Source organism: Electrophorus electricus, chromosome 8 (assembly GCF_013358815.1).
Source record: "Electrophorus electricus isolate fEleEle1 chromosome 8, fEleEle1.pri, whole genome shotgun sequence".
NCBI classification, from domain to species: Eukaryota; Metazoa; Chordata; class Actinopteri; order Gymnotiformes; family Gymnotidae; genus Electrophorus; species Electrophorus electricus.
The window spans coordinates 19,444,383-19,471,739 of record NC_049542.1 but is presented as its reverse complement, the minus strand read 5'-3'; the positions used below and the strand labels follow the sequence as shown (position 1 = coordinate 19,471,739).

Genomic DNA, 27,357 nt, shown 5'->3' with positions numbered 1-27,357 from the left:
TGTGGAGCGTGGCAACTGCTTGTCAAACACCTGTGGCACTTGGCACTTCCCCAAAGGCTTGGAGGACTTTGCCTTCCCTTTCTTTTCTTTGCTCCTCCAGGAACCTCTCTGTGATAGATTATCAGCAGAGCCATTGCCAGAGTTCAGTTTCCATGATAACATCCCGAGCAAGACATGCGAGACATGTCCTTATACTGTATGTCTTGCGTTACCGCCATTCTTCAGTGCACAAACTTAATAAGCAGGCGAAGACTTTGTGTTAGTCGTTGCAGTGAGCCCTTGAATGAATACAAATTTGGCCGGCTAGTTTGACAAATAATTTACACTGAATTACAGTTGAGTATTTATTTTTATGTTGTGTTTTGAAAGGCAATACATACATGTAGAACTAAAATAATATCTGAAATTGATTGACATCATTCTTGTCAAGGTTATTATGAAGGATTTCAAGCTTATCATTTTGTTTAGTGTTTTACTGTTTAAACCCATTAAATCTTTGTTTTTAACATTGAAAGAAACAAGTAAAAGTAAAGGTGTATAGTTAGGGTTAATCCCAAGTGTTAAACTGTTAATTTGTTATTAAACTCAAAATGGACAATACTGTACTTGATTGTTTAAACGCAGACAAATCTAGGGATTGAGACTATGCTGTCACCTAGTGGTAATCACTTGGAACATATGTAATTTGGTTCTTGGTGTTCAGTTTAGGGACTTGGCTTCTGTGAAGTGTGCATAAGCATATTGCAATTAATGTCCCTTTATTCATCACAGTTTCAGATCAAATAGAGTGACAGGCTTACAGCAGTTACAAAATTGAGGGGAACAGTCCCAGCAATAATGTTCATAGGCAACAAATATACCTTTGCATCATGAATGCAGTCATAGTTTCAAGAATTACATTGATTTAAAAAAAAGCTTTCAAATCACAGTCAAAGGCACAGAGTCGTAGCTGTACAAAGTCCATTGGAGTTTATAAAATGGATCATTTTCTGTTTACTTGCCCCAGCCATGAAAAAAAATCTCCTTGGTTTTGTTTGCTTGTGTTTTGCTAGAGGTCATAATCCCTTAATTGAAATTGATTTTTGCCCACTCAGTCTCATCTTATATAGAGAATAATAATAATAATAATAGTAGTGATCTGGCAGAGCCATCACTGAACAGGCTTGTTCATTTAACCATGCTTGATCATGCAATTTTGTTGAATCCCATAAATTTGAAAAACACAAGACACCATGCTCTAGACATTGTCTTTGTTAGGTTGGCAGAATAAAGGCCAAATTAATTAATTAAGTTAATGAATGAATTAATTAATGATTAATCCTTTATTTAATATCTCTTCACTTCATGAATATTGTAGTGAACCTTCTCAACCAAGTGGGTCACCAGAGTCATTTTGCCACTTTCCACGGTCACAGGAAGAAGGGCATCATCCAGTGAGTCACATCTTAATACTGCAAGCAGTGTAATAAGAAACCAGCATACTAGCATGTGATCCCTTTCACACTGATTCAAGAGCAGCATGTCGGGTTCTCCAGTAACAATCAGGAGTAAATTTTAGAACGGTGAAGTTGGTCCTGAATCATGTAAAAAAAGAGCAATATTTTTGATTAAATTGACATTTAATCAGAGACCCTTTCATTCCTCACTGGTCTTTTCCCATCACTTACCCCCATGACCTCACCAACCACCCCATGGATCTACACTTAGTGCCTCTGCAATAGGTTGGGCCCTTTCTTTTTGCCTCAAAGGAAGACAAACGAGAGAAGTGTGTGCAGGAGGAGGTGTGTGAGCAATAGCAGTTTGGATGCCTGAGAGCTAGGTTAAGAGTATTCAGAAGTTGCCTGAAGGCAAGCCAGTTAACAGCAGCCAGTTGCACTGAAACAAAAAGGTATGTTGTTCATAGAAGCTGTACAGTACTATTATTTTACATTAGAGTCTATGAGGCATGGCTGAGAGAGCTCTTTTGCAACACCTTATGGTGTGGAGCTTAAGCATCAAAGAAAAGAAGATCCTTTGCCATGAGCATGGTGGCTTTTGTGGTTAAAACAGCTGTTGACATTGAATAAATGTACAGCAGGTGTATGAATTTTAGAATGCTGCATAGTACCAAAGAAACGTATGCTCAATAAACTTTATGGTGGTACATGTTATATTACATAAAACATCTTTAAAGGTTTTTAAAAAAATACACATAAGGTTAAGACAACATGCTTAAGTCATGTTGTTTGTAGAAAAAAAACTCCCAAAATGTAATATATGAAGTAGAAATAAAATAAGAAATAGAAATAAAAATGTTTGAAAAACCTGTGTGTGTGTGTGTGTGTGATAGAGCGAGAGAGAGGGCGACAGGGACAGAGATGATGATAATGGTGATTTTGATGATGATGAGGAGGATGTTAAAGACGATGACGATAAAATACCATTACTAACCCGGAAAGAAATATTGCTCGAATGTCATTTGCACTCTCCTGTTTCTCCCAGTTGCCGAGGCCAGCTGGATGATTCACAGATCATCGAGACTTGCGTGGGAAGGCGCGTAGTGGAAATGGGGCCTCCTGACTCTGCCTGTTTGCTCCTGATAACACTGGAGGAATTGTTCTTCGCCTCCCCCAGCATACTTATCAAAAGCGGGCACAAACCCATCCTTCAGCGCGGTTGTTTATTGAGGTGCATTCATGCCTGCTGACCATAAATGCACATCCTCATGTAACTCAAATATCAATCAGAATCAGACACGTCTTCCTACTGGAGGACATCGGTCAAGAGCGGTATAAAAGCTTGTTACGCCTTGACTCTATTCCTTTCATCATGCATGCTACAGCCAAAATCTGGCAAGTGTAAATTATGATTTAAAGAGGGTACCATCAATGCATAGCATGTAGGCAGTAAAATCATTTAACAAGTTACCTTACATTACTATCCCTTTCCTTACTATTTTCCTTTACAAGAAATAATATCTTCTGCCAGCTCTACTTGATAAACCTTTAAATGAGAAAAAATCAACCAGGAGACGCCACAGTCAAAGAGGCTAAAATATTAAATGGTGTTTTTTACATGACAGGTGACAGAAACCAGCTCATTTATTTCACAATCACCTGTTCCTTGAGCTTGCTGATAGTCATAGTTTATAGGTGTATTATAACACAATGCTTACACTTCACATAGCACTGCTAAAGCTTTTTTTATTTTTGTTACCGTTGGCAGCAGCGCGTTTCATTGCCCTGGGTTTAGGAATGGATAAATCATAACAGAGGCCAAGGAGCGAGTCACCAATCTATCTGAGATGACAGAAAGGTCACCATGTCTGGCCATCGTGCCATTTCACTCACCTGCATCTCTACAGCTTGCCCATCCAGTGTCATTTAAAGATGTGAGTCACGGAGGTGGACCAAAGGCTTTCACTCTTCTGTCTGGAAGAGCATGCCAGTTCCATTCACTGAATACCAATTCCAGGAAAACCTTTTGTTTAAGGCAGAGGAGTTATCACATGCAGGGCTGCGTAATGTGTTGTGCTAGCTCCCTGGATTTCCATATTATTTTTAAATCTCCAGACAGTAGATCATTTTCTGTGACCTTTCAGTTGTTTCTCTATTTGATTTTCAATCTCTTAGCAGTGAATGAGCTTATATTGCATTATGCAACAGTTCATGCTAAATTTCTAGTGTTAAGGGTTGGAACAGGCACCTCTTTAAATGATTTTGCATATTTTGCCTAACTGCAGCAGTACTGGGTCCTGGGAGTGGAGCAGATGGTAGCATGCATCTTATCTAGCTCAGACAGCCACTCCTGTCTCACCTGCAGGGCTATAGCTGAAAACATCTGTCTGTGTCCTGCCTGCTATGCCTCAATGCCTTTGCTGGACCATTGCCACCCTTACACACAATGTCCTCAAACCTCTGCAAAGTCACTCTGATGCTCAAATGTTTTGTGATTTGTTTTTCTATTTTTAAGTGTTGTACCTGACAGGCAGTGCTGACCTGTATGGATTGCCTTAGTACTGTGGATGTTTTAATAAGTCTCGCTCTCTCTCTCTCTCTCTCTCTCTCTCCAATTTCACTTCATACTTCTAAATAAAGGTCTCCCCCTTTCATCCTCTGGGCAGGAGTGGTATATTGCATGAGCACGCTGTTGGAAAGGCCTTCTTGGGTATGTAGAAGGATGTTACAGCAGACTTCGAAAAAGCAGTGGCAAGAAGAAGTGCCCTTCTCCTGGCCACAAAACCCATGTCAACCTTGTGTGTGTAAATGAATACAAAAGAACATTGCTGATAAGGAGCTTGATGAACGCATGTACTGAGAGAGAAAGCGAGTCTCCCCTACGCATTCGCCCCAGCACTTTAGTGAGTGTTTGATGTAATGCAGGGGCAGACTCCAGCTAAATCTCTGCCTAAAGGGCATGGAAGCCAGCCAACATCCTGACTACACCAATCAGAACATTTTGTAATCCAGCCACTGGTCCATGTTACAAGGTTAAGTCAGAGCTGAGGAAGGATAAGACTGCACTCTGTTCTTATTACTTACGTGTTCCTTCACAAGAGAGTCCTGGCTGATACAGCAAGATCTATGAATGAAGGTGAACAGAGAATCCTTTGAAGGCATAAAAGAAGGGGGAAGAAGTTTCTGAATAAAACTTCATCCAAAGGCATCAAAAAGTCAACATCACCAAGGTGCCTGACCGCTGCCAAGCCAATGGCATCTGTCGCAAGACTTTATCTGCTGTGTGGGATGCCTAATTTTGCATTAACCCATTGAAGTCATTTAATATTTTTTAGATGCCCATCAAAGCATAAAATAGGAAAGAATCATATCATTTAGAAGGGCTTAATGCTCATATTTCTTTCACATTTTCCCAATTGAAAACAACATCGTATCCCCACTGTATTTGAGAATGTCATTAAATAGAGAATCAACATTGGTGTTGTCACACAATTTTGAAAAAGAAAAAAAACAACAACTCTGCTCGGTCCTATAATGTTGTATGCAAAACATGAACCAATTCCTTTGACACAAACCATTCAGATCCCACTGTAAACAGTGCTGACCTCTTGGATTTGCTTTGGGGTTTGAATTCCAATAAAGTGAAAGCTCTGACAGAAAATGACTTTATTTCACAGGTTGAAATTATGCTTACCACCCTGAATGCGCTTGCCTCAGCCTGACAACTCTCAGTTGACAGTGCAGCAACATGATCTGAATATTTAGACCTGGCTGCAAAAGGCTTCACCTTTTGTGTGTGAATGTAAGCTCAGCACAGGCAATCTTTTGCTTCCTCATCTGGGCTAACCATGCCTGACCTTGAGGGAGATGAAGAACCATTAATATGGGCATAGACAAATAGTGCACACTCAGACACACAGACACACACACAGGTGTATCATTGGTGATCTTGTCTATGTCTGTTGTTCTGCATTAATGTTTACTTTTCCTATAGTGCAAAGTTCTATTTCAACTATTGAACAGATTTTCTGTCATTTGCTACACCGAGCAAAAGAGTTCAGTCAGTTTTGCAAACTTGTAAGCCTTTTATTCAGACGTACGCACATTGCTTTACAGGCTAACCACATGACTGTACATTACAGAAAGACTAGTATTGAAATAGCTGAATGTAATGAAAACTGGAGCTCAGCACAGTGTTGGGGGCGTCCTTCCGATGAGCACAGCGCAGCAGTTCCACTGGCTGCAACACAAGACACGAGCGGGAGTGAGAGGCAGCTCCCATGTCCTGTGTTGCAGCCCCTGGCCCAGCCACAGGTCACCTTCAACTCTCTTGCTTCTGCTGTCAGAAAGCCAGCGAGAGAAACAGAGAAAGAGTAAGAGGGAGAGAGAAAGAAAGAATGTTCTACCATGCTATGGACACATTCATCACATGCACTCAAAATAGCACTCCTGTTTCACCTTGCATTTGAGGGGGGGGGCGGCAGTGTTTCTCCTACAGCCACTCCAGGAAAAAAGCCACCATGGCCCAAATTGCCTGAAAGTGAGGTTAATGACATCTTAAGTCACCTTCCAGCAAAATGAGAAAACCTCCTGAGAGCCTCATGCCTCAGAAATCGGTCATTGTTGAAGGAGAATATTTTCTATTTTTATCTTGTGCTTTTAAATCTCAATGGCAGTGGAAAAGTCCCTTGGAAAAATATCATAATAAAAACATATTGTCCTTGGTTCAAGTTTTCTGGCATTCTTGAAAGAAAACAATTATTTTTATGCATCTATCAAGAACTGCATTTTTGTGATCACCTCAAGTGTTTACAGCAATGTCACCCCTTCCGAAGCTCACTCTGTACCACAAAGTATAGGGTACTATTTCTCTCATGTCAAGGTGAAAGACAAATCCTTGAAACCTCACAGTTAATTATGTGAAAATAAATCCAGTTTACTTTTGAAACTGCAAGGCTAAGCACCCTGTGATACAAGGCAGCCAAAGGACAGCAATGTGATCAGGAAGAGGAGTCGATGGTGAAAACCTGCATGCTGACAAAACAGTGAAATCTAGCCTGGCCTTAATCAGATAGTTGGGAAATGAGAGAGGGTAGATGAGCTCTTCAGAAAAGCTTTGACATTGTGGGGAAAGAAAGCAGGCTAATATCTTGGAGCAATGGATCCTATCTGCTGAGAATAAATAGCAAAAGTGAAAAGCACATGTTTAGGTTATTGCAAACAAGAAAATTGTTAAAACCAACAGTCATGTTTAAAAGACCAAGGAGAACATTCTAAAATGCAGTCAGATATGGCTGTGTGATCACATTCTGCACAATGTAACTGCATTCTTTTGAGAAACCCATTAATGTATTTATTCCACTGCTTATATGAATTGCCTTTTATTATCAGTGCAACAGTAAAACAGACCGATCTAAAATGAGTTTGCATGGTGCCTCACTAAAGTGGTTGTGGGATGATTAATCAAACCTAATTAAAGTATTGATTCAAAGTTAATAAGAGGTATTACATAATCAGGAGAATGATAGTGTAGAATGGAATGGATACCTGCACAACATCATCACTGATGGACTCCATCACTGAATAGAGGCTCTTGGCCTGGCTGTTTTTTTCCCCTGAGCACTGTGACAATGGATTAACTGTACAGGCAACAACAATGTCCAATGAAGACAGTGGCACCAAAGTGAATGGGAATAGCCACACTGAACACTTCAGAAAGCGTCTCCCACCTTTGGGAGCTGGACAGAGCTGAGCCAGTGTGCGTGGGCTGTGATGAGATCGCTATGAGGCTCCTTTGTGCTGTGTACTCTTTGTACTCTGGGCCCACCACAAATGGACCCATAGCTCTGCCTGCCACCAAAACAATGCAACATAGTGTTCCACTAGCCCACTGTTCCCCTGCTATCCACAATCCTCAACTTCAGCAGCATCTTTTGTCCGTACCAGGAGCAGCCACGCTGCATATTTAGTGACAGAATCCGAATCTTTCTCATGCTCTGCCAGACAGGAAATCATAGGAACCTTGTCCTAAAGACAAATCTAAGGCCTTAGTACCTGCCATGTATGTCAAGCCCTGAATCAACTGATGTTTGATTAGAGCTAACAAGGCTTCAAAATGAGATTTTCTTAAGAGAAGCTCAGTAAGATGACATCAAATGATGTGAATTGTCAAGAAATGCCATCAGCAACCTGGTGACCCCAAGAGAGCTGAAAATGTGATCATCTCTCTTTGAGAGAAACCTCTTTGTGAGTTTCCACCTTGTCCTTGTGCTATCCGTGCTGAGACAGGCAATGAAAAGTCTGGCTTTGGCTGAGCATGGAACCACATGACCCCTTTGAAAAGCCTGGCATCTTTATTCTCTTAAACCCAATTATGCATGGCAGCACAGGGCATCCTGCACTACTGTGTCTCATGCAGGCATCAGCGGAGAAACTGCTTACAATGTCGCTTTGATGAGATTTTATACGTTTGTTTTACTGAAGCTTGCACATTTTATTGGTCTAAGCAAAGCATTCAAATAAGTATTAGAATATTGTACAAAACAATTCTATTAGAAATGGTCCCTCTATTTTTATAACCTTAGACACCTATGGTATTAAACTGGGGAGCTACAAGTCTGCTATTCCCAGAAGGATTTTTTGATGGTGGTGGTGGGGGGGGTCCTTAAAGATGCTGATTAGATAAATTCCAGATAAATAACGGAACATTACTTACTTACTTACTTAAAGTACATTTCTCTTTTTGAGAAACATATATTTTAAGTCATACTGAGGAGCTTAATATTCATCTTGGTTTGTATTTATTTTGTTTTGGCCCTAATCGTTGTGCTTTCTAAAGCTGTTTTCTAACTCTCACAAAGATTAGATTAGATACACATGGCTAAAAATGCTTCATTAAAATATGGGATGTGGTTATATAATAGAGATTATTTGTAACAGAAACGTTCCCTTCAGTTCACTTTTTTCCGAATAAAACAATCTTTGAAAAAAATAAAATCTATTACAACGTGCCTAAGAACTCTTGGCAGTTCCAAACAGCACAAGGCAGGTTGGAATGTCACTCTTTTCTTTTAGGATGAGTGAATAGTTCTAAGAATAGCTATTATTTCTGCTCTGAATACAGAATGAAGAGCCGGCTGAATGGGGGTATTTATATGGATCTCATCACTTTTTATGGATGGATTAAACGAGATGAATTTATAGGGGCAGTTGTCTATACCCTGTGGCTTAATTGGGTTGAAAATCGGTTTATAATTATTGAGTCATTCAGTACATTAAAGACCAGCATAGAGCTTACTTTGTATTCTGTATTTGTATTTGTATTTGTATTCTGTGGTTCTATCGTTTGGTCTAGAAAAAGCACGAAATTTCCAAATTCGGCCTTAGGTCATACATCACCTTCTGTTCCCAAGTCTCAAAATCGCAATAGGTGTCGCCATATTCGGAGCTGAAAGTAGCGTATACCTTTTGTCACCTACGAATTAATTTAGCGTATGACGATTTCACTCTTGCTACGTCCTAAAGGAAAATGCTTCTTTTGACACTCGGCGAATTCTCCAGCGGCTGAAGCAAATGTACAGCACTCTGAGAATAACTGACAAACATGTTTAACTTGAAGATCAAGATTGCCGCACAGATGTTAAAATCGTCCAGATTTAAACTGCAATTATATGGGATATATGCATGTAGGAAAACTCTAAACGATCAAAACCCATTTGCTTAAGTAACACGACAATACAGTTCATAAATTAAATACATGCATTGCTGTGTATGATTCTAGGTGGTACGTACTTAGCTATGCTTCGCGTATTTATTCTATTCAGTGCTGTTTCATTAAAAAGAAAACAAAGAATGAAACAATTAATTGCTGCCAAAATTTACTTAGACAAGCAAACCTCACCTTAAGGTATACCGACTAGTATAACAATAGTAAGAGGAAAAAAATATCATGTAGTTGCACGGACTCCACTGCAATAAAAATTGACAAAAACGGGTTAAAAGTCTTTGAAAAAGTCGCTGAATCAATTAAATTACCTGTAGTTTGCGCCAAGGTGTATGACCGAGCAAGTCCAAGCGCTCCCGTGAAAGGTGGAGAGCGGTAGAAAGTGCTGAAGCCGGTTTCAGACACGGACCGCGCGTGCTCCTCCAGTTTCAACACTGTCGTCAAGAGCACTCGTGCTTCACAAAGCCTTACCGGTGACTTGTTCTCTGCCCAGTCACAATTATATGCTTATTGCGTGCGCTGAAATCGCGCGTTTTCTCCTTCCGTTTTGGCCAGCGCACGTAATAAGCATCTAAGTATGTGTCTACAGCGTTTCCTACGAGTATATCCGCTGAGCAAACTCTAAGGGGTCCTTCCTCGTCTTTAAATATCCAGTTTCACGGACACTGCACCGCCATGGGGTCGATTTGCCGAAGTCAGTGGGATTATTATTTTTCCCGAATCCCCGAGGTGCCACGCGATAAAATGTTCCATAGAGGTAGCCCAAGGTATGTTTTTGTATGATCTTAAATGAGGTTCTAAGAGTAGCATAATAATTTTAGTCTTACAACGCCAGTAATTGCAGACAAATTACAATTCCCTGAACAGCCTTTGTCCTCCCAGAGCGCTTAAAAGTCCACCGTCAACCTTCACTTAACTTTATTACGCAGACTGAAATGCCTCTTAATTCTTGAGTCCTTGGGCTATATTACAGCCAACCATTTCTCACTTAGACAATAGCCTTCTTGAGCCTGACATGCACTAAAATCACAGATGAAGCGTTACTGCAGTAGGATGTATGTAGGATAATGCAACATTACCTGGCATTTCACTAGTAACAGGCCTGTCCTGGGCTCATACAGCATATCGTTTATAAGGCTGATCAATAGCCTAGTCTTGTACTGTACGCTACATCTTGCATTCAGCATCCGAGGTAGGCTGTTTTCTATTAAAAGCATGGAATTAAATATAGACAGTTAGGTTTTTACTTGGGCTTATGCCTATTATTCAAGAGATAATTATGGTAAACAGACCCAGTGAATGTTAAATGTAGGAGGAATCAAAGGTTTTGCTTAAGAAGGGTAGTGCCGACGGTATTCTGCGGCTACCGCTACAGTATTACGTTCTACGTAGCTATGTAGTTTTGACGTTTCATAACGACGGACTTCCATTCCCACAATTCCTCGCACCCGCGCGGAGAATTGTGGGTTGCCTGAAGAGACGTTCCTGTATCGTGGTGCCGTTTGAAGAGCCACGAGAAAAAAACCTTTCAGTGTGTTGTATTTATCTACATTAATATATTACAGGTGCTTCCAGATACGTTTTAGGATTTTTGTATGTTTCTTCGCTGTAACAGTTCTAGGAAACCATGGTCGCCCAAAATCTCTCCAGTAAGACGCAGAAATTTTTAACGAATGCCTCGATGCTGTACAGAGATATATGTCCAGAGCAAGCGCGTTTTCTCATGTAAGTATCTTGCCATTTTTATTGTAGCTAACCTATGTCTTTCCGGATGTGGAATTGTTTCTGCTTCGCTGCATTATTTAAGCTTGGAGTGACTACCTTTGTTATGGCATTGCGTTAACAGTAGATGGCAGACACACTCCTCACTCGTGGGCCAGCCATTGTCACTTGTTCATTAGTAATTCATCAACTCTTTATTTTTATTAATGGGAAACGGTGTCATTCTAGGTGTGGAACACGTAAGTCACTAATTTAGATTACAGTATAATCATTTTGTTCCTAGATAGTAATAATATGACACAGTGTCACTGTTGTTAATTTTGCTATATTGTTAATTAAATTATATATTGCAGAATTCATCTATCTTTGTGTGTGCTTGCTGTGAACATCAATGAAATTACAATAGACTACTTTTGTCAACACCATGCAACAGTAATCTTAGTTCTTTCCTGTAAGTCTCATTTCACCTTTAGAGATGTGATTAAGATTTGTAAGAAACTTAGTTTCATAAGTAAATGAACACATTTGAGCCTCTGAATCGGTAAGTTGTAAGTGGTAGATTGACAAGTCACTTGTAATCATTTTTGCAAATGAAGCATCACTTCTGCCCCCACCTGCTGCAGGGGCCTCACATGCTTTCACTGTGGTGCTGTGTTTGTTAAAGCCTCTTCTCACTTACACTGCCCTTTAGCAGAAGGGCATCACTGGTTTGTCTCACTCAGCCTAGAAGCAGTGCGTCACTGGATGACTGGAAGCAGTATGTCATTGGCTGACTGGAAGCAGTGTATCAGTGACATGTGAACTGCCACTGTCAATGCTGATAGTGTTCTAAGGGCGCTTGGCTGTATTCTAATATAGTAGTTGGAATACCAAGTTATAGGACCAGTAAGAACAGATGCCACTCAATGCAACGTCTGTGCGTCATGCATCCCTGGCCACTGGCTGGGTTCAGTTGGGTTCAGCCCTTGGTTAGCACCAGCTACTCCTGTGTGAACAAGAGTTTTTGGTGGATTTTTATAGGCAATATAATGTTTTGTCTTGCCACTTGATTTTATCAGGCAGCTGATGAAGGAGCCCCCTCGTTCCAAATGCTTTTTTGATTGTTTTACACACAGCAAAGGTTTTGTGATCTCTCATGTGTACTGGTTTAAGTGTGCACTTGTAAGGAGATGCATGAGAAGGATGTTAATTGGATTTGAACAAGAGGCCTCTATGGTGGTCAAATCTCTGAAAGACTTCCTCGACCAGGCCAGTATTAATGGCTGTAGCAGGAGGGGACTGATTCAGACAGCCTCACTTTTTGAACATTTTGAAAAGATTTCAAGTAGCTGCTTTGAAAGTTGCTCAAACCTAACTCCAAAACTTAACAGTATCATCAACAAAAAAAAGTTATCTGTCCATTCCCTTAAACCTTCCTGCTTTTGAATTTAGCAGAAGTAGAATCTAGTTTTTGGCTGTGTGTACTAGCATGTGTTGTTGGCAGTCTGTCTACATATCTACTGTTCTCTTGCAGGGCTTGTGTGCTCTGCCCAGGCTGGGTGGGTACTGGGGATCTCCCACTACCACTGTAGATACCTGCGAGCAGGAAGGTTTATTAAAATACCCTGTTCATAATTTCCCAGTGCTTCCATTATGCACATGTCTCAACACTGCATTTTATTTTTAGCATTACTTAGACCCATTTTAGCAAGATCTTATAGCAAGAAGGATTAGTTGAAGTGGGTTGTTACAACAAATCTGTTTTAAAAAATAACACACATCCTCTGGGGAAATCAAGCTAGTTATTCATGGACATTTATCTAAGAATTGTTGACATGTATTATATGTGATTATATAATTTTGATTGTTGGAAAACCCAAATGGTTTACCTAACTTGTTACTTGACACTTAAACATTTTAATTTTTATGTCATGCATAAAGATGACAGGATATCACACTGGCTGGAATTTATTATTTTTTTACTTCCTTTATTAAATTTCTGCTTCTTGTACAACTGATCTTATCTGCTCTAAACACTTAATTAAAAATATATATATATTTTTTTTTCAGTGATCACCTTTAGCTGTTCTGCAAAGCTACACGTAAAACAGCCATCTCTTAAAATAACAGAACTTTTCTCTCTTTTTTTTTTATTTCAGGAAGCGACATCAATTGGATGGTAAGTTATTGCTTGAGTGTTATTTATTCCGATGCACTGGGTTAGCCTCTATAACTGACGTCCGTTGTCTGAAAATGGCACTAAGGGTTAGTAAAAGAGCGGAGTCCCCTGCTAGGCTTAATTGTGACAGCAGTCACTTACCCACCTGCAGTAATCCCAGGCTCCTTTCCCAGCCCTACAGCCTGCAACTCATCGGAGTGTGATTACTATGTTTCGGAAAAGCCGTAAGAGCTTTGTGCATATCCAGTGCATAAAATAAATACCTGCCAGTCTTGGAACAGAGCACACAATCACATGTTGTGCTTGGTTTTGTAGGGCAGCATTCTCTTACAGGTGTGTGTCATGTGTCCTAGGCCCCCCCCTGCCGGACTCTGTGCTCTGCCCCTTCTGTTTCCAGTGGCGTAGGCCAGGCGAGTACCACGTGCGCGTGCGTCCCAAACGCATGCCCTCGCCACAGGTCAAGAAGCTGCTCAGGTGGGAGGCAGCCAACAGGAGACTCAGCGCCCAGCAAACCAAGGTCCTGAGCAGGTTCAGAAGGTCCTCCAGTGTTGTGGTGAGAGACTTTCCAGCAAAATGTCACGAGAAGTTATCATTCATTTAAAGTCATATTTTAGTTGTGTTAAAAGTTGTTTTAGTTTGACATGGTCTCATGATTCATTTCCTGGTATTTTATAAACATGCACTGTAAGAGATAGAGGAAGGAAAAAGCTATATGAATCTGATCTGATTAAATGAGCTGGACTGGGCACTTACTGGCCCCTATGGGAAGCAGGCCTTCATTCTGGCTCAGATCCACATTAGCAGGTATGCTAACATACTGATTTCAGTAAGCAGCTGCTCAGCTCACCATCTCAAGGTCAGTGGAAACACTACGGCCCATTACAGGGGCCGTTACCCTGGCTGGGGTCAAGAAGAGATGACACCATGGACTTGGCTCTCCATGTGTCTCATGGCTACGCTCCACCCTCTGTAGTATTCCAGCCATGTGGACAATGGGTTAGAATGGCAGCCACATTAGTGCATTCTGGTTTAGTCTGTGCAATTCCACCATAACAGGGCAGCTGTATAGACATTCATATTTTAGACACACACACTGCACTGGGCATGCTGATCAGTATTTTCAGCATAGCTGCACTTGTGCCTTGGTCACATTCAGAAAGGCTCTGTGATTACTCTAATCTAATTTAAAACCCCAATCCTAAATAGCTCAATTTGTGATGAATTAAAGTGTAGAAATGTCATTGTTTGCTGCAGCTCTTGGTGAATGTGAGGTAACTGCTGAGTTGTGTGTGTGTGTGTGTGTGTGTGTGTGTGTGTGTGTGTGTGTGTGTGTGTGTGTGTGTGTGTGTGTGTGTGTGTGTGTGTGTGTGTGTGTGTGCGTGCGTGCGTGCGTGCGGTATGCAAAAGATGAGCTACATGCTGTTCCACTCTGATGTAGAGCTGCCTGTTCAAGAGCCTGGGGCATCTGCAGGAAGATTAGCTGTGTGTCCTGTGTGTGTGCATCTCATGTGCATGTTTGTATACATCTATGTGTGTGCGCATCTCAGGTGTGTGTGCTTGTCTTGCACGTGCACACCTCATGTGTTTGTGCGTGTGTCTCGCGGTTGTGTGCGTGTGTATGCACGTGACACACAAGTGGTGCATATGTGTTTTGTGTTCGTGTCAGTGCTTGGCAGTGCAGGCAGGAATAAAGTGTCTGCAAAATAACACATGAGGAGAGTTGATCTCTGTCGACCTAGCTATTTGCGTACTTCTCTAATAAACACAGAGAGCAAAGCTTATGATTCTGGAGCTGCAGACAGGTTCATGCAAAATGGATTTTAAATGCTGTTAATTACATTGCCTATGACTCTCTTCCACCACTGTCTTTTTTTTTTTTTTTCATTTCTTTTTATTTGATTGACATCTTGGATATATATTATCCATATATATGAAAATTGAAAATGGCTGTCATTTGCACAGGGCAGGTTAATTTGAACCCACTTAGCAAATATGTTTTGTCTTTTTGTCTATGTTTTGGCTGGCAGTTTCCAGTTTCCATTTTGATCTGTGTTCGGTGATTTCATATTGACCCCTGTGGTGATGTGCTCCAGCTGAGTCCCTGGAACACACAGATATGGCTGCTGGCTCCTGTTTGAACATGGAAGTCTGCAATCTCCCCATGCTTCCAGCCTTACTGAGGTTCTCTTCCCAGGAGCTGATGGGGATATTTAAGGCAAAAAATAAAAAAATAAAAAGATTTGGGGGGGGGGGGGGTGGACTTGGAGTTGAAATCAGTCAGAGCCAAGCAAACTCTGCAAACAGGCTCATTCTGCTGTTATCTCACATCACGTGCCAGCACGGCCAGGTCACTAGTGTAGTATTAAAGTGTCTTTCCTCAGTAACACCCAAACTTGATTAATGGCTGTGTCATCTGACCTTCAAAATAAATAAAACTCATATGCACAAATAGTGTATGGATTAGAGTTCAGCCCTCATTATGGTGTCTTTGAAGGAGTGATGCTTTAGTAGTAGATACAAAGAGCTGCTTCCTTCTTTGATATCCTATCCATCTGTGGTGCAGCTCTCCCTCCCGGAAGGTGTAACAAGGCAGTCTGGATTTTTGGGAGATGGGCTCAAGACCACACACTGGATCGTATTCCCAGTAAACACTCCCCTGAGGCTACGTCTGGCATGTGCCTCTGTTCTCATCTGTTATTACCCCTCTTAGATGAGGAATGAAAAGCAGTCGGGATGTAGACAGGATTAGCATGTGCACATCTCCCCCCATCCTACACATATGCATGAACAACCCTATGGCCCCGAGGACTGTTATAAGTTAACTCGATAAGAAATTTGATACTTTGGCTCCCCAGAATGAGATCAAAGTAATGGTGTTCCTCAGTTAACCAGCCTATAGCTAAAACTCACAAAACTCCTTTAGAGATGGAATGATGGAATATAAACACATAGAATGGACCCTATTTTTGTCATACATTTTTACTTTGACATTTACATTTATGGCATTTGGCAGACACTCTTATCCAGAGCAACTTTAAAAAAAAGTGCTTTGTCATTTACTCATAGAACGTATACTAGCCAGAACAGTAGGTTAAAGTTATTAAGCTATATAGCTAACAAAAAATATGAACCCTTTTCCTCTCCCTTAAAAAAAGTAGAAGACTTGGACTGGAAGATGTTGCACTACAGAAATTGAGTAATTTGATGGGTAAAAGTGTTGATGCTCTAGCGTGTTCTGGCACTTAATGGCTAAACATTCATAATAGAAAAACTGCTCTGTATTTGGCCTTCATTATGGAGATCTTGGCCATGGCAGGTTAAGTGTGACTAAGTGTAATTTTTGAGAACAGAATTTCCTTTTTTCCTATCTATCCAGCGTCTAATAGCTTGAAGTTATAGCTTGTTTTTCCTTCACCAAAAGAAAGAGGGATTGATCACCATGGAGAACAGATGGGTCTCAACGTTTCGGTAATGACATGCGTACACACACACACACACACACACAAATTTGCTACTCTTCCTCATCAAGGACAGCTCTGTGTGATAAAGCCATGGTACCAAGGTCACGACAGCCTGCCCTGCTTGCGGCTCACACAAGGGGAGGGTATTTCAGGAGCCGGGCCTATTAATAGATAACAAAGAGCCCATCTGCTAGATTGATTTTTTTTGTGTGTGTGTGTGTTCAGGAACTGTGTAGAGGTGTTCAGTTGAAGCCTGTCTTGTCTCAGGCTTTGCTCAGTCTGGAGAGAAGCTGCTACCTACAAAAATTACCTTAAGGACTCAACTCTACCCTTTCACATGCATCTGCATCTGCATCCACCACTAGCAAAACCAGAATGTTTTTTTTAGCAGAATGTCTTCCTATTCATTTTATTTTTCTACACATTCACAGGTTGAGTGTTTCTACCTTCTTGAATCAGAGAAAGAAACTGCATTGCATCACTTCTAATGTGGCACATAACGGTGCTGACGTTTTCGGCACCACTCCCTCTTCTGCCCAACACTACGCTATATCCAGCCACTGTGCTGCTGGTACGCACTCCGTCCCAACACAGCTACTGTTGACTGACTGCATCAGTCTCATTGGAGCCATTGAGTTTTTGATGGTGTATGCGTGCGTCAAAGATCCACAGATTCTTCTGCCATGTATTCATAGCAACACTGTGTGTGTGTGTGTGTGTGTGTGTGTGTGGTAAAAAACAAAACAAACAAAAAAAAAACACCATCTGGTTATTGCAGTAAATTAGACCTGGCTGTGATTAATGAAACATCAGACAATGCAGTCCTTGGCTATTTTGTGACTAATGTGCATAAACCTGTAGCACACTGTTCCTTTCTGCAAGCCCCACCTCCTATTAGTCTGAGCAAGCTGAAGAATAACCATGTTTAATGGCTGTTATTTTGAGGCAGGTTGTTATCATAGTGAGGGAGAGAGTCCTAGCACTTTCTGCCTGTGATGGAGAACAGAGTTTGTGCCTAAGGTTTTGTAGAGCAGTTTTAGCTACAAATGGAAAAGAGCACATCTTATCAGCACTCTTCAGTGCTTTGCACTGGGGTAACTTGACCTGTAATCGTTGCTGGCATCAAGCTCTTTCATAAGTCTTGGTTTTATAATGCCTGAGCCAACAATGGCAATACCCCCATATTGGGCATTCTTGTATTTATTATCTCATAAAGCTGAAGCTGTGTTTTTCAAGCTTTTTAAGCATTTACTGGAGTGTTCTTTGTTTTAGGAAAACTTTACAAGCTTGTTTAATTATTATTTAATTTAATATGTATCAGTTTAAATTTGGTAAATTCAGCCAAGAGACAAAAGTAATTTTGATTCATCTATTTTCAAAATGTTTAAATTAATAAAATCGTGCTTTGCCTTCTCCACATTTTATAATAAACTCGATCATTAAAATGGTTATTGGACAACTATATAGAACTTATCTTTAAAAAAAACAACTTATTGCTGTCATTGTTATAGAACAGTTTGAGTATCCTTTTATTTGAAGTATTGATGAGTGATTGGTGTTGATTATAGTTTCTAGTGTTTAAATAATGAAAATTGTTTGAATTATGTTATTCACATTTTGTAACAGACTAATGTAATAATAGTAGTGTTTAATTACCAGTGGAAGAACTGAATGAGTTGTAGCGTCTCCGCCTCAGCTGAGATGATTGGCTGGAGCCCTGTATGTCTGAGCCACTGTGCTTTATAATATGGAGCGGACATTGTCTTGTAAACACAGCTCCTCTCGGACTGCTTGCAGCACTCAGAGCTGCCCCTTAGCTCTATCACCTGTTTGCTTCAACAAACATGGCTACTTTTGTCTCGGTGAGTTGGAACTTTCATAAGCAGTATTTTATTTGTTTGCCTGTGGTGGAACTACCTTTGTGTTGTTAAGTGGGCACACATGCTGGCTGTACAGTTTTATACATCTGTACAAGTACTGGACTAAGAAGTAAGTTATAAAAATGTAAGTTATAATGAGAGTCACTTAACTTTATTGCTCAGTTCAAATTGCTTCCTGTTGTCTCCTTTCTGCTTTAGAAAGCATTTGGGGCTGAGGAAATATTTATTGGTAAGCATGTGGTTTGGGCTTGTTCTACGCTAGAGAGACTCGATAAAACATCGTATTAATCTTTTCTATAGCCAGGATGGCTGTATCAGTGCTTGTCCTTGCTTTGTTTTGAGACGTTTAATATAGAAAACCTCATAAGAATGTGTTCATGATGGGTGCAGATGAGTCACGCTAAACCCAAAAATCAAAATAAATGAATTAACACTTATTTGCTTTCACGTTTCAAACACACACTAAAACTATTTGAATGTGTAGCAGTATAAAAGGGCTCTCAGCAGCTGGCCACATAGCTAGTTCATGTAAGTTGTTTACACAGCAGATGATTTTATGAGACTGTGAAGTCCTCTGCTCTGGTGTCTGTATGCTTACCACACATTGCTGCCCCTCCACACCCATGATTCATTAGTGTTGCTGCTGGTTTCTGATGGCTGTTGCCATGTGAGCCACTACGCTTCCTCTACCCTTCCTCCACTGACACTGTGCAGCTTATCGAGGCCAGTGATTGACCTCGTTGTCTACCTTGTTTAACAGGAACTGAAATAGTGCTACTTAGTTTGTTGACATAGTAAGATTTGTATAAAATGTGGTAGGTCCAAAAAAACTTTTATGAAGGTGAAAACATTTCTCATGTAAAAGTAATTTTATGATTTAGACAAGCCATCATTTTCTTTACCTCTTTGGTGATTTAATTGCTGCTGTTTTGTTCCCTGTCTTCCATAGATGGCCACGTGTCACACTTGTAATCAGATATCCAAACAAACTGGAGTGAACAGAGAGTTTTTGGCTGCTTTTCCCAAGCCCACCAGCACCCCATTGAGCACAAGTAAATGCAAGACCCCCAAGTCAGCTAAGAGACCTGCTTCAAAGTCTGGATCCAATCAGAAAACACCAAACAGCACACCAGTGTAAGTTATTTCACCTACCACACAGTTTAACTCTGTTGATGTCATTTAGGGAGCTTGAACAGACCTCTAGGTCTGCTGTCTACAGTCTAACCGTATGCTGGTTTTTTTGGGGGGGGCTGTTTTTTTGTTTTCTTTTTCAATCTCCTCCATAGGTCAAGGTCATCTGAAGCTCCCAGCTCATCAAGGTCAGCCAAAGAGAAGTCGTCTGCCTTCTCTCGTCTAAAGAAACTCTTAATGCTTGAGGACAGCCAGAAGAGTAAGAAAGGAAGTCTGAAAGATTTCTTGTCCTCCCTGTGAGGGCTTTGCATGGCAACAGGAACCCCATAATGACAGGCTCTGGCCCACTTTAGGTAGTGCTCCTGGAATTCAGAGCAACTTGCTTAAGGGGGAATGGGGGAGGTGGCTGGCTGAACTACAGTGCCACCTGGTGGACAAGCCAGCACAGACTTGAGCACAAATGCCAATCCTCCTTCCCTTCTACTGAAGTGGCCCATAGCATTATGGGGTGCTTCAGTATCCTTGTCCTGCTTTTATGCTGAGGACTTGGAGAGAACCACACAGTTAATTTTTCTGCCTCCATGAGTGATTTTTGTGGTTTAAGTCAGCTAAATTCAGAGAGTACTTTGAAGTTTACACATTTGTATGTATGATCCGTTTTTCTTGAGCACCCACTATTTTATACCCACATCTTTGTCACAGAAATACTGTTTTGAGTGCTTGAGGTATACAATTATCAGAATGATAATTACTATTAAAAGCTGCTAGTGTTTACATTTAATTAGCCATTTTGCCCTTAAACTATAATGGTAAGACCAATGATATGTTGCTTTATAAAAGTCTCACTCAGATGCTATTTCTTATGAAAATAAGATTTCTTATGTGTTCAAATTGTGCATTTTTATATGCATCACCTTTTTTCAGTAAATCAAATACTAAACAATTGAAGTTTGTGTTTTGACCACCAATGATTTATTGCAGTGCTTTTTTCTTTATATATATATATATATATATATATATATATATATATATATATATATATATATAAAATCTGAGAAGGATGAGTGTATCCTTGATGTAGCCTGTTGTTGCACTGATGTAAAAGTCCATTGGCATATTTGCATTATTGTATTACTGGCAGCAACATATCCTTCTTACATTTGTAAGGGTGACTGTGTTACATTGTAGGATTCCAGGTACAAGAGAAAGTGTTCACTAATGCATAGTGTAGCAAATAACTGTTCACTGACGCCACAAATGGCCTCTGCTGTGTCTAATATTCGCCATAGCCCATCAAATGACCGTTTGTGAAATGATTGTTAAATTGTTCCCAAGTATTTGACATTTACTTTGAATCACGGCAATTTTCTTTTAGCATGCTTAGTACTGATCTATCAATGACAAACTGCCTTACGTTTTTGGTTTATAAAGTTCAGTTTAAATTGTCGCATGTCTTACGACTCTTATTATGACTCTTGAAAGAGTAAGGTAGTTCACCCGGAAGTAGATTAAGAGGATACACTATTAACTTTTGTTAGCTTAACTGAAATAGCTTGGATTTTGCGAGTGTTGTATCAAAAGAATTAAACTAACTGTGGTGCCATACGTGCACGTTTAACAGAAACACGAAACTGTCTGCAATGTCAGATAGAAAACGGCGGAAAGAGTACCACGAGAAAAAACGAGATAAACAGAAAGTTAAAGAATCCAAACATGAGGAGGACAAATACAAGAAACAAACTGCAAAACTCAGCCAGGAGGTGCAAACGTTGAAACATGTGGAGACTTTGTAAGTTGGCGAGCTAGCTAGTTATCTGGTTAGCAACAAAAGTGTTATAAAGATTTCAAATGGTTTTTTTCTATAACCGTAGTCCCTTTAAACGCTGAATTTCGCTTAGCTTGCTTGCTAGCGTTAGCTAGCTAACGTAGCTTGTTAACGAAATTAGTTACTTAACTGCTGTTTCAAGTATTTCTTGTCTGACGATGCTTGTGCTATAGGCAGATAACTAGCTGTGTCGCTAGCGCGCAGATAGTCCGACATCAAATTAACGTGTTTAGCCAATCAACTCAAAATTGACAAAACTTAGCAAAGTAATGTATCTGTCTCTTTTCAGCTATGAAAATCCTCCACCTGGGCTTATAAAGGTTTGCAAATGATTCCTAGACATACCTCCTACCGTTGAAATATTTATAATTTGATTGTTTATAATATTCCTAATGTAAACAGGTTAATGTGATTTGTGTGTCAAATATTTGTTTATAACTAGCTAAATTAGTTATGACATTTTAATATATCTTAGCTGCTTCATGAAGTGGGGATTTTGAATATTGGCAATGCTCAGAAGGCCGCTTTTGTAGGAAGATGAAGACAAACCTGAGGACTGTATTCCTGATGCCCCTGGTAATGAACAGGCCAGGGATTTTTTGGCTCACGCCCCCACTAGAGGATTGTGGATGCCTTTGGGGAAGGAAGTGAAAGTCATGCAGTGTAAGCCATCAGTTTATCATCTCTTAATTCTTGGAAACTGTTGAAAGGTTGTGCAAGCAAGCTACAGTCTCAAGTTTGCATCTCATTTGTAGCTCAGTAGCAAGGGAACAGACATATTTACTGCTTCTCTGAAGCAACACTGAATTAAATTCACAAACACATGTGACCTTTGGTATCAAAATAAGTAAATAAAGGACAGAGATTAAAGGGCCCATATCCTACATGTTTCTTTTATTTTAGATTTTTTCTTGATATCCACTTACAAAATTTGTGGCTTTATGTTCCAAAAAAATATTTTTACACTACTATTTTCCTTATACCTTATAATAAAACAGGCTGATTCTGTTACTGTGTCTTTAAGAAGGGCAAGCTAAATAACCTCTGATCTGATTGCCTGCTCTGTACTGTTTCTCATTAAAAAAGCACTCAGAACTGAAATGACTGAGAAGTGCAATATAAGTGGATGGGGCAAAACTGGCTCAATAGGCAGAGATATGTAAATATGTTTGTTCTCATAACATAAGAGAAAACATCTGGTATTTGGACTGGGGTAGTGAATGGTTTGTTTTGAAACTTAACAATATTTCATATGACTTTAAAATTTATTATTTCAGTACAGTTTGAGAAATTCAGTTTTCCATTATTGGGACCCTTTAAGTTTTATGTGGATGTGCTAAAACAAAAGTCATCCATACACTTAGAACTACGGAAGGTTTTTTTTAAATTACTGTTATATAGAGAGAGTGTGAGGGAACTGAAATCCTTAAGTACTTCCTTCATGCTAGTTGTTGTCAGGTTTGTTCAAGCAATTATGACCTGAATTTCTTATTCAGTAGCTAAGCTAAGAAAGCAGTAACTTCTTTTCATTTCAGTCATTTTTATCTCCTTTTAATTTTTGGGGAGAGGTTTGGTGTGATGTTTCATATGTTTAATGTAGGGACTGCCTTTTAAGAATATCAATGGGCATAATGACTGAAATATAAAAAGGCATTTTTCCCTTTACTTTTTCCTCCAGAGAAAGTGTCTGTTAGAAGGGTTTGTGTTTATTTTAGGCTGGAGATGCAAGCGATATGGCCACAGAACTGGTGACAGAGAATGTCCTTTTTTCATCAAGGGGAACCAGAAACTGGAGCAATTCAGAGTGGTGAGTCTCTCAACAAAGTGTCATCTCTCAAGGTGATATGCAACAGCATCTCACGCACAAGCATGTACCATCTTATGGTGGTATAGTTTATCTTTGATGTATCTTCAAATAAAACACTGCTCTTTTGAAAACTACTTTGACTATCTGAAAACCTTAAGGTTGATATATTGCCAGTTTCATTTCAACAGATTGTAAATGGGAGTTGATCTTGAGGCCATATTACTCTTTTTAAAAACATTAATAGAAAAGGTGTAGAAAGAGTTACTATTGAATAATGTGTGATAAATCTTTGTATTAACTTTCAGAAACTGTTAAATATTTAACAGTTATTTGCTTACAGGCACATGAAGATCCAATGTATGACATTATTAGGGAAAACAAACGCAATGAAAAAGAGACAAGGTAATTTTTGCTGCCAGTCACAACACAATATTATTAGTTGGAGTATAATAATTTACTACCTTCTGTTCTTGGACTTACAGTGCATATAGGTGACCCATCAGATGCAATACGTTTGGATATTTTTCTTGTGCAATTAAGTTTTCTGGTCATAAGGTCTATATTGGCATTCCATACAGTAATCATGTGCATGGGCATGTAAATGCATTTGGAGACAGCTTATATTAAAGAAGTACTACAGAACCTTGTTTAGCACAGTGGTCTGTAAACCTAGAAACATCTTGAATCAAATCACTACTCATCTTTACATCTCCAGAACAAGACATAAACATGAAAGGAGAACGCATTCAAATATCCAATGCTCAGTTGAACTGTACTGAACTTGTCAGAGGGACGTTTATACATTTTTAGAATGTGAAAGACAATTTAAGATTGACAGTGCTTGAAAAAATGGTACATTTAAAGAAAATGTAAACTTATGTAAAAGATGGTTGATTGGCCAAGGTGTTTTTCCTGTGCAAATTTTGATTTTTTAGTTTTGGTGTGGGCAAGGTGCAAGTATATAACAGGTAATGGAAACTTATGACCAACTGACATTTTAGATTGTTATATTGATGTTGGCCAATGTCAGATGTCGACCATTGCCTGAGCCTCCCCTCATATGGCACCAATTTTGCCCAGTTTTGGGTATGTGAGTTAACAGATACCCATAGTTGCATTGCACCACTAACCCAACTGGAGGGAAGAATAAGATATCCTTTCCACTGAGAGGGCAGGGCTTGTTGTGCTCCCCTGTGCCTCTAGCCACAGATGGCTATGGCACTGTTGAGATTACTTTTTATTTCATTTCCCTTTTTTCTAGATATTTTCTTGGTGGGGGTGAAACGGTATAGTTAAATGCCCGTAAGGTTGGTATTGGGCTCAAGCAGTGTGAAACATGATTCCTTTTTGATGTCTTGAAAAGCTGAAGTTCAGAGACGCAAGGTTTTGTGTCATCTTGATTTGCAGCAGCATGTAAGTAAACAAGAATTGGCTTGTTGAAAGCCAGAGTTAAAGACAGACTTGAGGGGCTTTGGAAGTGATGCAACTGTCTTAAACTATGAACAGAAACAAATCAATGGGAGCCAGACTGTGTCTGAGCAAGGGGTTGCCACTGTGCAGTTCCCAGGGATACGGGCCTCTAGGAGAGGATGTGGACTCTGAAGAACACGACCTCACTTATAAATTGTTAATAATGTTTCAAGACTACATGGAAAAGGCTGTTTTGAAGTTGCATTATCTGCTTTGCAATAGGCTTGCTACCATGTACACATCAAATTAGTATAAATTTGTTTTGAAGGAAGATTAATGCATGAAAGCTTATGTAATTCAAAGAACATTAAATACATGCAGAAGTTTTCTTAGTGGAAAATGTAGAGATGAATATTTAATTTAACATAGTTGCCATGTATTTTTTTTTATCCGCGTGCATACATACACACAAACAAATTGCCCTGAACCTGTCACCTCATCCTTACAGGATCCAGCAGTTGAGGCAGCTCCTACAAGACACCACCTCTGACTCCGAGTCCACCACTAGCTCCTCCTCTTCTGGCCATGCCCACAAGAAGAAGAAAAAAGAGAAGAAGAAAAAGAAGGAGAAGAAGAAAAAACGCAAGAAGAAAAAGCACAAATCAAAGACTAGTGATGTATCTGACTGAGTGAGGAAAGTGGGTATGGGTGTGTCTGTTGGAAGATGAGGACATGCTTCTAGAAGCTTCTGTGGATGATATGCTATGCCAGAGGACTCTCAGCCTTCTGGGCTCTTCCTCATGCTGCTTAATAATTCATGCAGGCATTTCATTTCAGCGGTCACAAGGGATGACTAACTCATGGCATCTTTTTCGGCTTCCCTATAGCTGGGTATCAGACTATTGGCATGTGTGCACCGCAGGTTCAAGATTGTCCTTGCCTATGGAAATGAAGCAAAGCCTGTTGTGAATGGATGAGTTTGAGAGTCAGTGTTACTAAGTTTTGTAATAGTGCTGCATAGTATTTCTTTGTGGTTTATTGAATGTTGTGCCCTTCTTGCAGTTGGTTCCCTGTGTGTTTAAAAGGTTTTTTGGTATGCATCCCTAAATTGTTAGACAAGAAATTGCAAATATCCACAAAATGTATTAATGCTACACTGTTGTAAATGCTTAAATTTATCATAAGAAAACTAATTAACACATTTTCCGTGTTTCATGTATGTTTTGGTTGTTGTATTATGCTTGGATAGAGAATTATGTTTCACATGCTCTGTATCTGATGCTAATGTTTTCTACACCACTCAGCTCTATGTTGTACCTCACCATAACACTGGTCCTCAGAGGGGTCACAAATTTGAATGTTAACCTTGTACACGGGGGAAAAAGACTTTCCTTCAATCTTGAAACTAAGCCTGCAAACCTGGATTCCCTGAGCTGTATTAATAGGTATACAACTAGCATGTGTGAATTTTGTACTATTAAACAGTGCTACACACCCAAAGAGCACTTTCACCATGCCAAATCGTAATTAGATGATTTTTATATATCTGAGCCATACAAAAGCTTACTGAAAATGATAAGCAGGCTGTTTAACTGAAGCCTTGGGACAGATTTAATTTGATTTTAGAATTATTTGTGGACCTAGTATAATCACTAACCTTTAGCAAGCATGTGTGTAATCGTGTGCTTATACCCCTTCTCATACCTCTTTTCCATGGTAGCGCCGTCTCTGTGGAGATTTGGCCTAGGGCATTAGATAAATCAGCAGCATTAGAACCTTGTGTGTGTGTCTCTCTTTTATCTGACTGGAGACATCAATCTCCCAGATGAGCCTGCCTGACTGGCATCCATCCCTGTTTCCCTCAGCCAGAGTGAGACCAGACATTTGTTATTAAACCATCTGTGGTCTGAAGACAAAGATTTAGGTTTATTTGGGATGATTGGTATAGGTGTAAAGGTCCCTTCAGCACAAGCAATTCTGGACCTACGGTGTAAATTGTGAAAAAACATTCTCTGATTTCTACAGTAGTCCAAATTTTCCACAGTTCATTTCTTATTCCCAGTTTGAGAATATAAGGTCTGGTCTTATTGCTTGTCTGATCACAATTACAGCAGTAAATCCAGCATGGTATGTTTGTAGGGGTTTTTCCAGTTGCTCAGACTGTATACCATCCAATCATTTGCATCATGTGGCTTCATCGTGTGGTATTCACTGTTCAGTATATAGGGGGGCAGATTTGGATGAAATGTCTTACTAGAATGGTTACTCTGATAAATTAATCCAAACTCCACTAGATGATAGAGTAGTTCTAATTACACATTTTATGGTGCAGGATTAACAAAGTTGTTCTAGTTTACGTTTTATCACTATCGATATAAATCAGATATATGATTTAAACGTACATTAATTTAAAAAAGAAAAACGATTGCCTGTATAATTAGTTAAGGGATTCGTTGTGTAAAAATGTAAAAAAAAATAAATTAATTAATTTAAAAAAAACGAAAAACAATTATTTAAAATAAAAATAAATAAAATATTTTTTTCTGCTGAAATCCATTTATACAAATAAGCCTGATTCAGAACATTTTTCATAACCTATAAATGTAAATAGTCGTAGAATACGCGATTGTTACTTCCTAAGTTCACAGAGCAGCTGTTTCATTGTCGTGCTCGTCGTTCTGAGTGAATGAAAGTGATACTCCGCGGAGCGCGAGGCCGGCCACTTCGTCTCCGTGTTCAATCGTCGGGATTTGTGGCGTTGTAATTGGTCGATGTCGCGCGCATCGCCGCTCTGAGGAGAGGAA

At 39.7% G+C, this 27,357-nt stretch overlaps 2 protein-coding genes and 1 long non-coding RNA gene across 5 annotated transcripts; 2 read left to right on the top strand and 1 right to left on the bottom strand.

Annotated features, from left to right (window-relative positions):
* Positions 1–5,501: 5,501 nt before the first annotated feature.
* LOC113590029 lies at positions 5,502–9,551 on the bottom strand. Of its 2 annotated transcripts, none has more exons than XR_003412063.2 (3): positions 9,471–9,551; positions 5,895–5,970; positions 5,502–5,775 (listed from the first exon to the last, which is right to left on the bottom strand). It is a non-coding gene; the product is annotated as an uncharacterized LOC113590029 (long non-coding RNA). The 2 variants fall into 2 exon arrangements; XR_003412062.2 differs by having other exon boundaries at positions 5,502–5,772.
* Positions 9,552–9,838: 287 nt separating this feature from the next.
* Positions 9,839–20,459, top strand: c8h18orf21 (chromosome 8 C18orf21 homolog). Of its 2 annotated transcripts, XM_027029974.2 has the most exons (6): positions 9,839–9,926; positions 10,775–10,884; positions 13,020–13,039; positions 13,393–13,592; positions 19,330–19,514; positions 19,667–20,459. In XM_027029974.2, the coding sequence occupies exons 2-6, from the start codon at positions 10,787–10,789 to the stop codon at positions 19,809–19,811; spliced, it is 648 nt and encodes a 215-aa protein (XP_026885775.2). In that variant the 5' UTR covers positions 9,839–9,926; positions 10,775–10,786; the 3' UTR covers positions 19,812–20,459. The 2 variants fall into 2 exon arrangements, with proteins under 2 accessions (XP_026885775.2, XP_026885774.2); XM_027029973.2 differs by lacking the exon at positions 9,839–9,926 and having other exon boundaries at positions 10,566–10,884.
* A 554-nt stretch (positions 20,460–21,013) lies between these two features.
* rp9 (RP9 pre-mRNA splicing factor) lies at positions 21,014–26,328 on the top strand. The gene is made up of 6 exons (XM_027029982.2): positions 21,014–21,300; positions 21,626–21,656; positions 21,870–21,999; positions 23,052–23,143; positions 23,484–23,545; positions 25,062–26,328. The coding sequence occupies exons 1-6, from the start codon at positions 21,152–21,154 to the stop codon at positions 25,240–25,242; spliced, it is 645 nt and encodes a 214-aa protein (XP_026885783.1). The 5' UTR covers positions 21,014–21,151; the 3' UTR covers positions 25,243–26,328.
* Positions 26,329–27,357: the final 1,029 nt, after the last annotated feature.